Source organism: Saccostrea cucullata, unplaced genomic scaffold (genome assembly GCF_032062105.1).
Source record: "Saccostrea cucullata isolate Sc308-1 unplaced genomic scaffold, CSIRO_AGI_Scuc_v1 ctg6477, whole genome shotgun sequence".
NCBI classification, from domain to species: domain Eukaryota; kingdom Metazoa; phylum Mollusca; class Bivalvia; order Ostreida; family Ostreidae; genus Saccostrea; species Saccostrea cuccullata.
The window spans coordinates 10,001-27,342 of NW_026928349.1; the positions used below are offsets into that span (position 1 = coordinate 10,001).

Consider the following 17,342-nt stretch of genomic DNA (forward strand, 5'->3'; position numbering starts at 1 on the left):
TACTTGCACGAAGTGCATCTTAAAATGTTTTCATATGTAATGTAGTAAGTTGATTATCATTTACAATCGACAAAACGACAGGTCCATTTCTGAAGAACATTGATATATACTAATCGCATAAAAACATGAGTGAAATGAGTAACACAGTTTGTGTTTGATAATAATTTTTTTTTCTTCACCTACATACATAATAACTGGAATAGGTAAAAATAATTCCTTTCCTTTATGCGGATAGACTGTATGTAGAGAGGAAATATTATTACTGAGACAGTTTTTTCCTAATCCAAAATTAATTACCACAGTAGTAAATTAAGGTGCACATTGAGAAATATATATATCCCACTTCTTTGATTTTGACTTCCGGGTTCCTTTGTTATGTTAAGTAGCATTCCTCCAAGTACATTATAAATGGTTCGTGTTACTGTTTTGGAGACAATTTGTATTGTGAACATAGGACACAATGCGAGTCAGGTTTTGAATTAAGTACAGATTATAAAATACAATCGAGATATGAAGGTAATAACTTTTTATACGTGTATTCTGAAATAAAATAAATATACAAAAAGAAGCATTGCGTAATGCTTTACATGAAGAAAAGGCTTGGTTATTTTGATATGTATCGTTTACAGACATGTATCCTTTTGTCCCTCTGTGAAACTCCATACATGAGAAGGATCTTTTCTTTAAATTGAAGATCACAAACAACTGATCTCTACATCATCATTTGTATGGGATTTTACCTTGTATATGTATAAAATTTTACATAGGTATGTTACAGAATTTTACCTTTTGATGTAGCGCTACTTAACAGGGATAACAATTGGAGGTTGTGCAATAAAACTGTCCATTGCCCACCTCTTTATGTGTCAATGTGTCCGATGTTTCGAAAAATATTTTTTACAACGTTTTCCCCATATTTTTCCATATCATTCATGTTACGCAAATAGGATACTTTTCCGTTTATTTTTTTTATCTATATAAATTTCAACGGTTTTGCTATAGTTTTAAAAATCTACAAGAATCATATATGATTTTACTCTGTCAAGAATTAAAAAAAAATACCATACAGACAAATTAGTTGGTTCATTTTTTCAAGTGACTTTGCATAATGACAAGAAGTATAATAATCTATCCTTCATTAACTGATTTTACCCAATTTCAAGTTTACTTATCCTACAAGGAGACTCTTATTTACATGTATTCTGTATCCTGATCTTAGATATTGCATTGATATAAAAATTAAAATTCGTATTAAATATTTCGATACACAAATAACCTCCACATAGGTACATATAATACGAATGACTTCCGTTTTGCTATTCTAAATGGTGTTGCGATGATTACTATAAGAAAAATCTCTATGACGTGCTATGAAAACTCTACTTCTACATTTTTGTTCAAAGTTTTAAAAAAGCTTATTGGTTAAAATTTTATATATTACGTCCTCATATGTGTCTTGTTTTACCGATACAGTATGTGTTCACATATGTACGAATTTCTTTTTAAACATTTAATACTTATCTTTTCGAAACATGTAAAGAGAAATTAGTTACGAATAAATGTAGAACTCTGTACATTAAAGCAAGTGGTTCCTTTAAAATGCAGATCCCAAGAAACTTGCCAAACATAGTTAATTTCAAGAAAGGTATTTAAGGACACTTTCCAGGCACGTACAAAAATTTGAAAAATACTTAAGTTAAACCTTAACTTAATACTCAAAGTTGATTAGTTGTACTCGTCAGAAATCAAAATTGTAAGCACTTTTTAGCTCATCTCGACGGAGTCGAGATGAGTTTCTGCTTTTTCCCTGGTGTTGGTGTCCCAGATTAAAGTTTTTGGAGCAAGTCAGTTCCCAAGTAACTATAAGCCCTACCTGAACCAAACTTGCATGGATGATGCACTAGGGATGGACGTTATCAGACTTGCTTCGGATGCTAGATCTGACCTACATTTTCCTGTTGAGTTACTAGGTCAAAATTTTTGGAGCAGGTCCATTCGGATCCCCAAGTAATTTTAAGTCTTACCAGGACCAAACTTGCATGGATGATGCATCTATGAATGGAAACTACCAGACTTGCTTCAGATGCTGAATCTGACCTACATTTCCAGTTGAGTGACCACGTTAAAGGTTTTCAAGCAGGTCTATTTTTAAGTAACTATAAGCCCTACCCAGGCCAAACTTGCATGGATCATGCATCTAGGAAAGGACACAACCAGACTTGCTTCGGATGCTGGATCTGACCTTCATTTTCAAGATAAGTGACCAAATAAAAGTTTTTGGAGCAGGTCTATTCCCAAGTAACTATAAGTCCTACCTGGACCAAACTTGCATGGATGATGCATCCAGGGATGTACACTACTAGAATAGCTTCGGATGCTGGATTTGGACTACATTTTCAGATGAGTAACCTGTTTAATGTTTTTGGAGTACCTCTTTAATTTCATGATCTGTTATGATTTAACTTGAATGGATGATGCATCTAACGATGTACTATCAAGACTTGATTCGGATGCTGATTCTGATTTTCATTTTACAAATGAGCTACCAAGTTTTTTTTTAACAGGACAATCCGCAATGAACTTAATGAACTAATTAAACAACATGCATGAATACAATTGTCAGGATAGATATTCATGAAAATATGGTGTGAGGTTGGCAATACTTAAACTGATAACATTCGTCGAGGTGAGCTTCGTAATCTCTGATCACCTATGTTTTCAAAATGACATTTCTTCTACGGTTTTATTTGATTTCATATAAACTTCAAAAGCCAAGTAGATGCCATCAAGTTGTATTTTTCTGTGAAAAGGCATACCATTTCTTACGAATTAAGGATACCTCCGTCTGCTGCCAATCTAGCTGTCTCTGTAGTGTATCTAACACTTCCGTTTCAAGGCAATAACTCAATAAGCCCACGATCTATTATGCAATTAACCTTAATGTTTTAACTCTGTATAGCCAAAAAAACACTATTGATTTTGAGATCAAAGATTAGGGTCATTTATCAAAACATTCCAACCATGTGTTACACTATCGCTTCCAGGCGATATTTGAAAGAAAACTGAACTATTGCATTGAAAATTTAATGACACATCTCTCTATGACCCAAATTAAAGATTACCCTTATTGATTTTTAAGTCAAAAGGTCAAATCCAAACATTCTGTTTTTTATCACTTTCAGTATGTAAAGAAGCCTTTGAACTTCTTCAATATTTAATATTACAACTCCTATGCTGTAAGAAAATCCTTATGGATTTTAAGGTCAAAAGGTTATAGGTGAAAGTTGTAAATTCATGCATTCTTATGTGTTAACACCTTGAATTCAAGACATTATATTAAAATTAAAAGTGATTCATCTTATATTATGGAATTATATATGAAGACCCAAAGAGGACCCTGTTATGTTGAATTTTTTATCTTTCTTCGATAAAATTTAAACTGACAGCTTTTTATGGTCTTCAGACATTAAGGTAAAATGTCAGAGATTAAGGCATACCTTTAATCAGATGACTAAAAATTCCACTGATAATAACGGAAAACCACCTATTGCACATTTTACACCTATGATTCTTGTGTTAAATTTCAGTTTCAAATTACTAGGTCAATGACCAATTTTTCATGCTAGTGGCCCCTAAGTATTTCTTGTATAATACCTAAATTTTTCACACCATGGCCAATTTTTTCTTCACTCACAAAATATAACAAGCAGCAAAACTCTTTAAATAATGAAATAGTATAGCAATGGAACAGCGATGCTTCATATAAAAAAATGATAAGAGTTTGGGCCATAAACGTGATAATTTTTACAGCTCGAATTTCCTCTGTCATATTTATATTTTTCCCCATTTTTAATCGAATATTACAAAAATCTGAATGATAAGAACTATAAATTATTTATAGCCTCGGGTTACTTTTGTTGCCCTAATTCTCAAGGTATTTTAATTATATGGGGTCAATGATCAAATTAGTGAGATAAGTTGTCTATAATAGTTTTTGTACATATTTTTTAATTTCTTTATTTCATAGCATTCAATTATTTGAAATAAGTCATGAGCTTTAACACATATAATATTTTCAAAATGATGTCTTAAAATACATGTAACATTTACTTTGTGATTAATATTGTAAGAAATAACAGATTTTGACAAAAAAGAAAAATTAAAAGTGTAGTCCGAATTACCTCTGAATTACCATACATTGAAATTTGTTCCTGGATATTCTCTTCAAATGATGAAATATTAAATTTTTAAATTGATATTGAGATAAAACTTAGTAATTTTATCCATTTAGAACAATTTTTTATTTAACATATTATATTTTATAAAATTTTCTTTCTGATTTCTGAAACCTAAGTAAACATCCTCCTTAAGGTCAATAATTCATACATTGTTTTGTGTATAACACTTAAAGCTGTAAAGCTTTGGTGTTTTTATTATCACTCACTATATGTAGCAAAAGCAAAATTTAATAAGAAATATCTTATATTGTACTAATATGTTTGTAATAAGATGGAAAAATAAATTTAAAAAAAAATTGAATGAAGGTCGGACGTTTCAAATAATAAAAACTGCTCATGTATACCGATTTCAAATATTCATTTTTATTACTTTTTTACAGGAAATGAAAAAAAAGAATAAGAATATAAATACGCTTGCACATTAATGCATATAAGACAACTACTTGTTGTACTTTAGATAATTTTTTTGGTTGTGTTCATATGTTTAGTTATTATTCGAGTCCTGGTGCTTCTTTTCCAGATTGGTAACTCTATCGTTTATTTTTACCTCAAAATTTGTGAATTGCTGGGACAATTTTTTATTGTCTTCAATGACAGTGTCTACTTTACCCGTTAATTCAAGCAGTAATTGATATGTAGGATCTCCCGAAACACGCTCTACAGATTGATTTCTGTAGCAGGACAGGCAATTCTGAGGAAGGTCCAAAGCCTTAAAAATAGGATTTATCGGGGTCATAATACACGACCCAAAAGAAGTCGAGGCTACTGCCATCCCAATACACTTAAGTTCCAATGGTCTTCTATTCTCCACTGCAAAAACAAAGGCCCCAGAATCACCACTTTTAAGAAATGGCTGATTGTAAACTGAAATCGGTAGAATTTCCGTTTGGTTATGAAGGGTAAACCGAAAGGAACCATCTTCGTTAAGAATGTCTATATTAGAGGAACATTTCTCTCCAAGTGTCCCTACTGTAAGTCCACTTTCTGCTCCTACTTTTATTAAAATTTTATCACGAATTCCTTCATTCAAAATATCAGTCTCACCGGAGGAAAAAGATATGTCTTCATTTTCTATTCCTATAAAATAAAAAAAAAATATTGAAAGTATTTAAGGAAAAATAGCAGATTTAACAAAAAATTATAGTCATTTTCTAATATTCAAATAAAACTAATTATTTAGACAAATATACTATTAGTCGAAAAAGGTGCAAAGATGTACAAGATTGAAGTGACAATATATAAGATAAATAGTTTAAATGACAACAAAAAAGATAAAAAATAATATTGAGTTTTGCTTGGCATACAAACCTGCTCGCTTTAACTGTTGTCCTGAATATGTTTCAGAAAATTTTCCATCATTTACATAAGAAAAATCAGTTAAATCTACAAGTGCTGCATCAATACTGATCTCATCAGCTTGGGTATTGCAAAAAGAGGCAAACTTTATCCTGCCAATAGAGTGCCATTGGCCATCCAAATTAATTGACACATTCTTAACATTTTTTTTCGATAACGTCTTGAGTCGTTCGTTTAGTTCATTAATTGGATATAAAACATGTGCACATGTTATGAACGCGTTCTTTCTTGATTCAGCATAATCAACAAAGGCGCCTAAAGTACCAGTCCCTTCACGTTTTTCCGACGTGACTTTGTCACCAGCTCGTATAGCATCGACTGCAAATTCACAGAAACCTTCACGGACATCAATAGGATGGCCGTCGATTTTTCGAGGAAATTCCTCCTCTCCTAGTGGAACGATGCCTTTCACTCTACAGTATATCACTACACAAGGAGAGTGTACAATGTTAGCGTTCTTTTTGCCATAAGCCCTAGAGATAACTTGCGAGAAACTTATGAGTGTTATATTAGTGTGCTTCATTAAAAGGCTATTAAATGTAATTCCTTTTATTTCCTTTAATTTAGAACCTCCAAAGCAACTCGAAGTTTGAAAGATAACATCTGAAGCTTCTTGGCTCACTTGACGTTCCTCTCGAACTACGACGTGTAGTCCAAAGAATGTATCGTTTATTGGGAGTATTCTCTCTTTAACAATTGCCACGATCGTGTCGATACCTTCGTGGGAGTGTTTGTCTTTTCTACATCGTGTACCGGTCCAAAGATTTAAAACTTCAAGTTGGGTATGAAAAACTTTGAACTTTCTTTTCACAATTTCGATGATTGTTGACGTCATAAAACAGTTTGAGTCTTTTAATCCAGGATATATACTAACCACTTTCGATCTGGTATCTGTTTGGTTGAATGCTATCTCTATGTACCATTTTTCAAACAATTCTTTTCCGATTCTGAACATTAAAGTTTTATAGTTTTCTTCATTGTCTAATCCGTACAAAAGTCTACAGAATGTTTTTAAATTATGCGCCTTTTCCCTCCATATTGTTGACAAATGTAATGTTTCCCACTCAAAGTTATTTTCGTAACTTCTACATCGCCCTTTTACTATTCCATTCCTTTCTCGCTTTTTTAACATAAACGTTTGTAGATCTGTTGCCGGAGAAACACTATCTGAATACAAAGTACGCCTGTCTGGGGAATATATGAACTCCTTTATTACCAAATCACTGATCAACGGACAGGCAATATATTCACAAATATCAGCTTTTGACTGAGCACTCTTTGTTTCGAAATTTAAAATTTGTTCGCGACATAAACACAAATGTTTTGAATTTCCTGCGGTCCAGGTATCGAGGACAATTGTTTTATCCTGTAAACTGTATTTCAAATCTGGCAATGCAATGAAAAAGTATGACAAAAGAGGAATATGCTTGTTTCTGTATATTAGCTGCAAAAATGTCTTTAAAATGTTTTCTTTTAAAGATAAAACAGATTTAACAAGTTTTGGGCCAATCTTCTTAACAATATCTTCTTTCTGCCAGATCTCCATTTCTAATAATTCAACAAGTCTTGGGAACTCTTTCCCCATTTCACGTATGACACGTTTTTCAAAGATTTCATACATAGATGTTTGTGTCATCTCACATATTGAGTATAACGATATTTTAGATAGCGGACATTCTTCCATATACTTCAGCCCATTTATCATTAAGAGAGATAAATGAACAGCATCGGACACCGTCTCATTTATGAAAATGTACGAATCTGACTTTTCTGTTATGTATATTCCTTTTAACGCATATGCGACTTTACATAGTAATCTTATCTTTGAATTCTGAAAAGAGACTCCTGCAAAAACAGAGACATTGTGCCATAACAAATCTTCTTGATTTGCACAATGCAACCTTCGACATTGAAGTGTCCCATCGGTCATTGCAATTGCCCCCAACAGCAGTAAACAATGTCCATCCATATTTGTGATGTGATTGATAAGATCTTCCTTGGAACTTTTGTTTCCGAAAGAGCTTGATAAATCAATTATTTGATCATATTGAAGCCATTCCATTCTATTAAAATAAGTTTTTACAAAGGCAAAAGTCTCCCGTTGCATAACAACTATCATTTTACACGTACTTTCCTCATTTTGGACATTTTCCTGAATTTTTCGAAGGATAAATTTAATATCCGATGCAGTGTCTATTTGGTCAAAAGGACCATCAATAACTAATAAGTAATTTTTCAAAGCTTTTAAATCAGGAAATTGGGAATTTCTGTTTATCCGAATCAGAATAGAATTTGAACATGATTCATGAAATTCTTCTGCGCACAGGTTTGCTATTTTGGATTTTTCATCCCCAGGATCTCCTGTAATAAAGACTGTTGAATCCTTTTCCAGCTTTCTGAGAACTTTCTTTGATGCTTTTTTAAGATTATTTGGTATATTCTCTAAAAAATAAAAAAAATAATAATTGTAAAATCCTTAGTAAATATTGATTACACTAACTGTGAAAAACCAGCCATGATTATTTTATTTCGATTTTTATCTAAAATCATCTCAGTAATGCATTTATTCAATATTTTTACCGTTTACTAAAGATAATGAAGTTTCCTCTTTCACATTTTCAAGAGAACCACTAAATGTTGGAGAGAAACAAACGTTTTCAATGCTGGCGCCAATTGGCGATCTTCGGCGCGGCGAACTGGATACGTCTGTATAAAGTTTGGAAAATAACTCCTATAAAGAAAAAACATGATTTGTACCAAATGAGAACCTTTTATCTAGCTGAGATGGCATGCCTATTTATTATGTTAACAAAAACACACACACCCTTAAAAATAAATACATCATAAAAAATATGAAAATCTGAAACAGGTTTCCGATTGGTCGTTCAAAGGATTGAAATGTCCTAATTTGGTCTAATACGACGATCTTTTACGAAGTGCAATTCTAAGTAATTTTGCCTATAAAATATTATTGTGCCGTTCAAGTACATGTACATAATAATATTTCTAATGATTTGTGAGACTGAATAGAGATATTCGACTTAATGAAATCTTTAGACCGGAAAAGTTTATTCTTGAATAAGTGAAACTGAAGACAGCGCAAACCAGATTCAACAATACTTTCTTTAAAAAAATTCTTACATATAAACTTTTCAATAACTTATACAATATTCTTTTTTATTTAACGCAAACAATTCATTTATTTTCTAGGCCTACAAAAGACGGCAATCGAATACAGATTTCAAGTTTCAGCCGTCTCAGAAGTCTTTTTGAAAAAGGGATAATGTCAACAATTTAATTGGTTATATTTTTTTCTAATTTAATATTGAATACACAAAGCATAGAGGATGAACACAAATCCCTCATGTGCACTATTTTTGTAACTCAAATACATGTCGTTACATGGATTAAAATGTAGAATTTGATGTTATACACTGTACCGGTAGGAGTTTGTTTTCAAAATATGACAATTATATTTGAAATAAAAATAAATAGAATTGAAAATAGTAACATTATTATAAAACACACTGTGAATGGAAAAAAGAAATTTTATCAAACATGTAGAATTTGAGATACTTACCTCACTGGGCAATAGTGGGTCACTTCCACCCATGTCGTCTATAATTTGTTTCATCGGTAGTTGCACATTTTCATCCAAACCAGCAGGCTTGTAAACCTTAATTGAATATTAAGACAAATCGATTGATTACAAACTGTTCAAGATTAAATATATACATAATTTTACCTCTCTTCAAAAATGAATGTATATATTACAGTAAATATGTGTAATCAGGAATTTCATGTATTTCCTGAAATTTAGGAAATACGTATTAACTGAATTTTTAAATACTTTTTACACGTATTTACTAACTGTGTTTTGGTGAGATTATGAATCATAAAATATGAACAGATGCACAGTATATTCAATGTTTATATCAGTTTGCGCATCATGTGAATAAATAATGTTTTGAATAAACCGGCCTTAATTCATTTATAAAATAAGAATAATAATCATTTGTGAATAATACCAAAACTAAATATGATGACACACTGCTTTCATTTTTCTAGTAAAAAATATTAAAATCTAGTATAAATAAATCACTCTGATGTTGAAAGCTCCAAAAATAATTATTCTCTTATAAATACATTTGTGAATATCAGGGAATCCGTTTTACAAAGAAAATATCCAAAGAAGACACACGAGCAGGTTATTGTCCTAAGAAATATTTTTTTTCAATAAAATTGATTAAATAAAGAAAATGAAAATTTTTAAAATTCTTTTACTTAAAATGATTTTTCAACACACATGGAAAGCATTCTTCCAAAAGATATTTTTCTATTGAGTATGAATTCATTTAATAAAATTACCTGTAAAAACTTATGCCATTAAAGGAGGATGGAAATACCTTAAGGCATTCCTTCTTAAGAATCATGAATACTCTGATAAGAGATATAACTCTTAATGACATAAATATCTATTATTCCGTTATAGATTTGTCAAGTTGTAATGTCTTTTTTGTTTAATTTTGTCCTGCATGCTATTATCTGATTGTCTGTATTTTTTTTACTTATAAAATACATTTCCTTTGGAAAATCATAAGTGTTTATGAACCTTAATGGAATTTTATAAATATACAACGCACAGACTGTTCGAATCTTGCCCAGAATTGGAAATTAATGTATATCGTCAGCTTTCTAGAAACGATTCTTATTATTTGCGACTTCAAAAGCATTTATACTAGACTAAGTATTTGTTTACGCACAGGATGTTTTATACCTATAGCATATGTAAAGTCATCCAGCTTGATTCAGTAAAAACGTGTAAAATCAGCTAAAATTTTTAGTAAATACACAAATTTCCTAGCTATTCAGTAGTTACATGTATTTCCTATATCGGCCAGTTAATACATGTATTTATTTAATTGTTTTAGGAAATACATAAAATTCCTGATTTCACATATTTACTGTAATATATATAGAAGCTTTAATCAATGAATATGTTCCTCTTCCACAAAACTGGAGCTTCAGAATGCAGTCAAATATGAAAATGTATATCTTTTTGACGTCATGCAATTTTTCAGATATATTACTACTGGAAAACTCTTCAATCATGAAAACAAATCCCTATGAACCAAAATAATTTTTCCTATACCTCGAAAATTTGACCTCTATGGAAAATAAGTGATTTCATAGTTACCAATATAAAGACTTTATTGAAAGAATATTCTGATATAAGGATCTATAAGTTTAATACTTACTGCACTGGAAATATGAGAATCGCTGTCACTTCGGTAGGCTTTTTTAGACAACCCTGATGCATTTTCATTTGCTTTATCAGGCTCAAAAATCTATCAATGAAGGTATTAATCCTTAAAATACAAGCAATTAGATACAAGCAAATTCAATGAATATATAATTGACATCTCACCAAACAAGACCTTTATTAATATGTTATTCAAAAATAATCACCAAAGTTATTTATATAATAAGACCAAATATGAAGATGGGTAAAAAATAATATGATGCTCAGAAACGTCTTGTCATAGGTAATGCACACGCCAAATATAAAAGCCTTATTTCTTCTCAATCAAAGGTTATAAAGAAAGCTATCATTTTACTGCAAGGGTACAAAATCCAAATATATTTAGAGAGGTCATCGATCAGAGGGAACAAAAGCAAAATATCTCGCTCTGTGCTCGGAAGTTCGTAAGGTCTCGGCCGCGACTGACTATGGTCAATAAAAAATACGTACAAGTATCAACTGTTCCCTGACGCCTCGGCACTTTAAAGTGAAGGTTGCGGGTCTTTCGGATGCGACCTTAAAAACCGAGGCCCAGTGCCACAGTAGGCACGACAATTAAAAACTATCTCTGTTCATTGGCCCTAAGTTGCTGAGTAAAGGTCAAATTTGAAGTTCTCTAATTCGATCCCCGTTTTTACCCCAACTTAACTTTAATTTGAAGACATGCTTCAATGTACAATGCCAATAGATTAATCCATGATTTGGGAGTTTTTGTGAAAATATATTCATATTTCTTTCTCAATTTTTGTATTTTTTTCTATGTAAAAATTGATAACCTAATAAAGTCCAACACAGCATCCCGGGGTTTTTAATTAAATATTCAAACTAGGAAAATTTTATAGAACCGGTACCTGTGTATGTTTTCAAATAAATATGACTGATTATGGTTTTGTTGTCTTCAGAAGATATTAAAGATTTTCACAATACCTTCCTATTAACCTTGATTGCCCAATGTGATTCAACCCTCCCGAGAGGGGTGATACTTTGATCTTGATCTTCAAATTAGCTCATGTCAGGAAGCTTCTAAATACAAAATGTATAGTCAAAATGCATTCATATGTCATATTTTGATTTCCCATTGCAGTCACCCTATATCCCGATAGTAGGATTTGCAAAACTTTAATCTTTCTATGTCAGAAAGCTTCTACATAAGTTTCTTTTTTTCTGGTTCAGGTTTATTTTTTAAATAACCTTTGCCATTTTCAGCTTTTCCTTAATTCTCTCAATATATTATATTATATCAATGATAAACTTTGATTCCCTAATATAGCCCAACCCTGCCTACGGGGGTCATGATTTGAACAATATAAAATCTACAATACCCAAGGGTGTTTTGACATAATATTTACCTTTTCTGGCCCTCTGGTCCTTGAAAAGAACATTTTTACATATTTTTCAACGAATATTAATATTTTTTCTGTAAAAAGCAAAGAAATATGTACTATTTGATCCCCTATTGTGCCCCCTGCCCTATCCTTGGGTACATGATTAGAACAGTTTTGAATATGCATTACGCTACCCTTCGGGGGCATGATTGGAACAATTTAAAATCTTTTAATTTGAGGAGATTTTTTAACGAACTCACCCGAATTTTGTCTTTTCTAAGTTATCTTTCCTTGTATATATGTTCTTGAGTAGAATATTTTTCGTCACATTTTCTCATGTGGTCCACCCATTGTGGCTACATCCTACCCCCGCTGGGGGGGGGGGGTGTCATAGTTTGTACAAACTTGTACCTCTACTGACTGCCTTAATGGCTTTGCTGCTGTTAAGAGATCTTTGAAGATTCTGGTGGTTCTGTAGAAGTCGAAATTGTGAAAAGTTTGAAGACGGAGGGACAGACATGATACGACGACGGGCAAGATATGATCAGAAATATCAAGTGAGCTATAAAGTAAACGATGCTGACGACATCAACACCGACGACAGACAAAAGATAAATTTTGACCAGAAAAGCTCAATTGATACTTGATAAATTTACAACGTTAAAAATTTAAATGGCTAGCTGAAGATCTATATCAAAAAACTTAGTTGTTGGAGATCATTGACATGTTTACTTTTCTCTAAAAGATATTCTGAATTTAACATAAGCTTTTAAGATCATGACAAGTTTAAATATCCATTACATAACATATATGTCAGACACAAGAAAATCGATAACTGCACAGAACATAAGAGTCCTCCACATTTATGTGTTTTGTACTTGCCTTCTCGATAAAGAAATTTTTAGGTCACACATAGAGATTCTATTATCAAGTATAGGTTTACATTTAAAATTTTTTTGAAACACCTAAAAAATCCAGGCTGATTTGTCTGAATTGATAAAATTATCTCTTTTTTGCTATATTTACTTTCTTTATGTTAAAAGAGACAAAAACTTTGAATAATATCTGCCATACTTAATTATTCGCATTGCAGGACTTGAGGCTTTTAAATAGAGTTCAGTGTAGTGCATGTCAACAAAAGTTTTTGGTTTTGAAAACAACGGTACGGTAGACAGGTTTTTTTGAAACCTAAAGTGAGATTGATAAAATCCTATTCTATATGCAGCCATGGTACATACATGTATTCCGGTATCATAAAATTTTTCTTTAAATTTGTTACTATTTTAACCAAGTAAAGATTTTAATTTTTTTTGTCCCCCGCTTGAAAAGTGGGGGATATTAATTTGGGTTTGTCCGTCCGTCTGTCCGTCTTTCTGTCTGTCTGTAACGCTTTCGTTTCCACACGATATCTCAAGAACCCTTTGAGCTTTTGCAATGAAATTTTGCATAGCAACTTCCTATGGACTAAAAAAGACCCCTATTGATTTTGAGGTCAAAAGGTCAAAGGTCAAGGTCATAAATTAGCAAATTCTGTCTGTTATTACACTTTCGCTTCCACACGATATCTCGAGAACCCTTTGAGCTTTTGCAATGATATTTTATGTAACAACTCCCTGTGGCTTAAGGAAGACCCCTATTGATTTTGAGGTCAAAAGGTCAAAGTTCAAGGTCGTAAATTTAAACATTCTGTTTGGATGAAACACTATCATTTCCGGGCGATATTTCAAGAAGATTTGAGCTTTTGCTATGTAATCTCATACCAAAACTCCCTAGGACCCCTCTCACTCCTCTCAAAGTACCCCGTCCGGTTTGTTTTATTAGTATTTATTGTATTACCTGTCGCTATTTTTAGCACAGGGGCTTGAAGGAGAGTTATTACGCATAAAACAGGTTCTCGGTGGACTTCATATTCTTATTACATCTATTAGAACTGTTTAATAAAGGTTAAATTAGACACCAAACATTGTGTAAAATTTTGACAATATAGAAATGAATGTGAATATATACATGTATGTCACTTCATGTTTGTATACAATTATCATCATGATACAGTGGCTCCGTGGTCTAGTGGTAATGTCACTTGCTTCACATGTGAGAGGGCCCGGGATCGCGTCTCGGACGATGCATTTTTTTTTTCGAAATACTTTTCTTTTTTTTACCAAACGATAGTATTCAGCATGTGAAATGAAAAAATTTATGAGGTCTGCCTTGTACAAACTCATAATATCATCATTACAGTGTGATAAAAATTCCATATAAAAAAGGATCTTCTATACACATAATAAAGAATAATCCATCAAACCTTTATATCCATATTGGCATATTTTATTTGCTTCAGTATACATTTAATAATTCTACAAATTCAATGAAGAGGATCCGAACCCCCGACCCCCCCTCCCCCGACCCCGAACTGCGCATGGTTTACTTTTCCCTAAGCGGGGGACACAAATTCTCTGAATTAGCTTGCATTTGTTTACCTTTCTAAGCTCCCCAACACTTTTAGCAGATCGTATTTCGCGATACATGGCTCGGAAAACTTTTTCAAACAAGAGTCTGAAAAAGATCGATTATCGTACATGTAAATACAAGATTTAAATGTATATGTATACATGTATATATACTGACACGCAAAAGAAACGCAACAAGCAGTTATTTATAAATGTTTGATTTTTTATCTTATGATTTTCAAAAGCGAATAAAGTAAGGCTAGATTCACTTTTCAGAACATCAGAGATTTGATAAAAATGTTAAATGTTTATCTGTTCACTTTACTTAGTAAAATATGACTGTTAAAACACCCCCCTCCCAGCCATTCAAGTAAAACATGCAAGACTGTCCTAAACAACAATTGCAGCTTAATTTCTACGATACAATAGGTTCAATAATATCGAGATCTCAGCGAAGGAATTATTCTTTGACATTTTTAAATGCCCGTTTTTCAGATAAGTAGGTCGAATTTTCTCTAACTTAGAGCAGTGTAGTCACCATTGGACTTCCGGTACAAGGACTGTCCTTAATGCATATGATACGTAAGACCCTGTTGAGGCGAAATGTAGTGAAATTTCGCATCAGCAACTCTCCATCACCTTTACATTGAAATTTTCCGGCTATAGCAATGGAATTGCGTAAATAAGCCATTTCCAAGTAGCCTTAGCATTGTTTTGGGAAACGAAAGTAGAGTTTATTTTTTGAAATATTGCTGCATTACTTATGATGAACAGTAAAAATCCCTTAAAACTCCATAATATTGCCAAATGTTTTGTTAAACATGCAATTTTTGATTTCTGTTCAGCAGACTAAAACTTGACTTCCGGTTATGGTATGGAAATCGTTCAACCGTTAATTTACTGATGTTTACCAAATTGAAGATATTCATAATTTTAAGATACAAAATTCTTTACTTTACATAATTATTTCCCCCTAAAATAGGGTGTTGCGTTTCTTTTGCGTGTCAGTATATATAATGCATGATCCAAAAGTTCGTGGAATTTCTTTCTAAAATTTAATCGTTACATTTATTTGATATACTTTTTGTTTAAAATGACACTTATGGCGCGTTTTTTTCTTACTTTAAGTATTAAGAATTGAGATGATAATGTACGGGTGAATGTCTCCATCGCATTTCCAAACATTTGTTTCTATGGCAAAGCGAAAGTACCACTATCAGTAATATTTATAAAATATTTTTAAATTCAACAAGTATACACTTTTTCATTCGTAATTTTCAATAATGAAAACTTATTAATAGGAAATTCCACTAACTTTTAGATCAACTCTTGCATATTTATATTAGGTTTAACACATAAAGTTGCTAATGAATTGATAAATATATTATTGACTTTCAGATTTAGTTTTAATTTAACGCTTTTTATAGGTCCTTTTTTATAATACACACAAAGAGAACAAGATATTTAAAAATTGACAACATCCTAACAAGTCTATCAAATTATTTATTTATTTATATTACTAAAAATTAAAATTGGTTTATTTTAATTTTCAAAAAGAGTCCTACCTTGTCTCTCATGACTTTCCAAACACTGTAAGTTGTGGGAGTATCTTGAGATCCCCAGTTGTTAAGAGAAATACGTCACCTATCGTATGTGCAACTGATAGTTTTTTGTTTCACCAAGAATATTAAATTACACCAATATAATCCATATACATAAATAAAGGATTTAAATCTCAACAAAAACTCTTTTCAAAATTGAAAAATGGAAGATTTTAACACCAAGTTTGCAAATACAGTGAGTTGGTCAATATTTTGGCATTAATCCAAATTCTATTGTGTCTTAAATATACTCGTAGAGCAAAATTGATAAAAATTGTCAATTATTGACTAACAACTTCAGATAATCAGATAACAAACGCATTTTATATCTAACATGAATCTGTCCTCAAGTAGTACATTGTATATATTAAGAGCATTTATGCTGATCATATATGGATCTCTTAGCACCTTGATTTACAAAAAGGGCATTACACAATTCATAGATTTGGGACACATTAATGTGATTTCACATATATTTAATCGATGCATATGGTGCGTAAAAATAAATTACGATTTAACAACTTCCTGAAGTTGATCATTATACTCCAGCTTGAAAAAGTCGAAGGGTATACACTAGTAGTGAATGTTCTTTCTTCTGTGTGTACGTCCGTCCGTCTAGTACTCTTTGGGGTATCCATCTCTTATAACTGGAACTACTCTTACAGTGTATACCTCGGAATGAAATTTAATGATACTTTCAAGGAATGCCATTTTGCACATACAAATTTGATTTTAGATATGACAATTATTTCGGGTCTCCCAAATCTAAACGCGGATTTTTCCATAATAATCATACAGGAGGCGGAGTGTCATTTAGTGAGTTAAATGCTCTAATGACGTCTAGTTTAATTTGTATCCAAATATTATATATTGCACAAAACATATTCTTTGCCACTCATTGCGGTCATTTTCAGTTTTGTATGTAGTGTTAGCATTAAAAGAAATCGTTCTGCTTATAGGGCGTGAATAGACATATATTGGATGGTATTTTTGGTTGCACTAATGTAAAATTAAATTGATACATGGGACCTGTTGCATTCTTCACCGACCTATCTATATTTGTATGACATCAT

The 17,342-nt window shown here is 31.9% G+C and overlaps 1 protein-coding gene across 2 annotated transcripts; it reads right to left on the bottom strand.

Moving 5' to 3' along the window:
* Window positions 1-4,722: 4,722 nt before the first annotated feature.
* On the bottom strand, window positions 4,723-14,770 carry LOC134277293 (uncharacterized). 2 transcript variants are annotated; one of them, XM_062759612.1, is made up of 6 exons: window positions 14,699-14,770; window positions 10,853-10,942; window positions 9,175-9,270; window positions 8,175-8,325; window positions 5,547-7,955; window positions 4,723-5,315 (listed from the first exon to the last, which is right to left on the bottom strand). In XM_062759612.1, the coding sequence occupies exons 1-6, from the start codon at window positions 14,744-14,746 to the stop codon at window positions 4,723-4,725; spliced, it is 3,387 nt and encodes a 1,128-aa protein (XP_062615596.1). In that variant the 5' UTR covers window positions 14,747-14,770. The 2 variants fall into 2 exon arrangements, with proteins under 2 accessions (XP_062615596.1, XP_062615595.1); XM_062759611.1 differs by having other exon boundaries at window positions 5,547-8,036.
* Window positions 14,771-17,342: the final 2,572 nt, after the last annotated feature.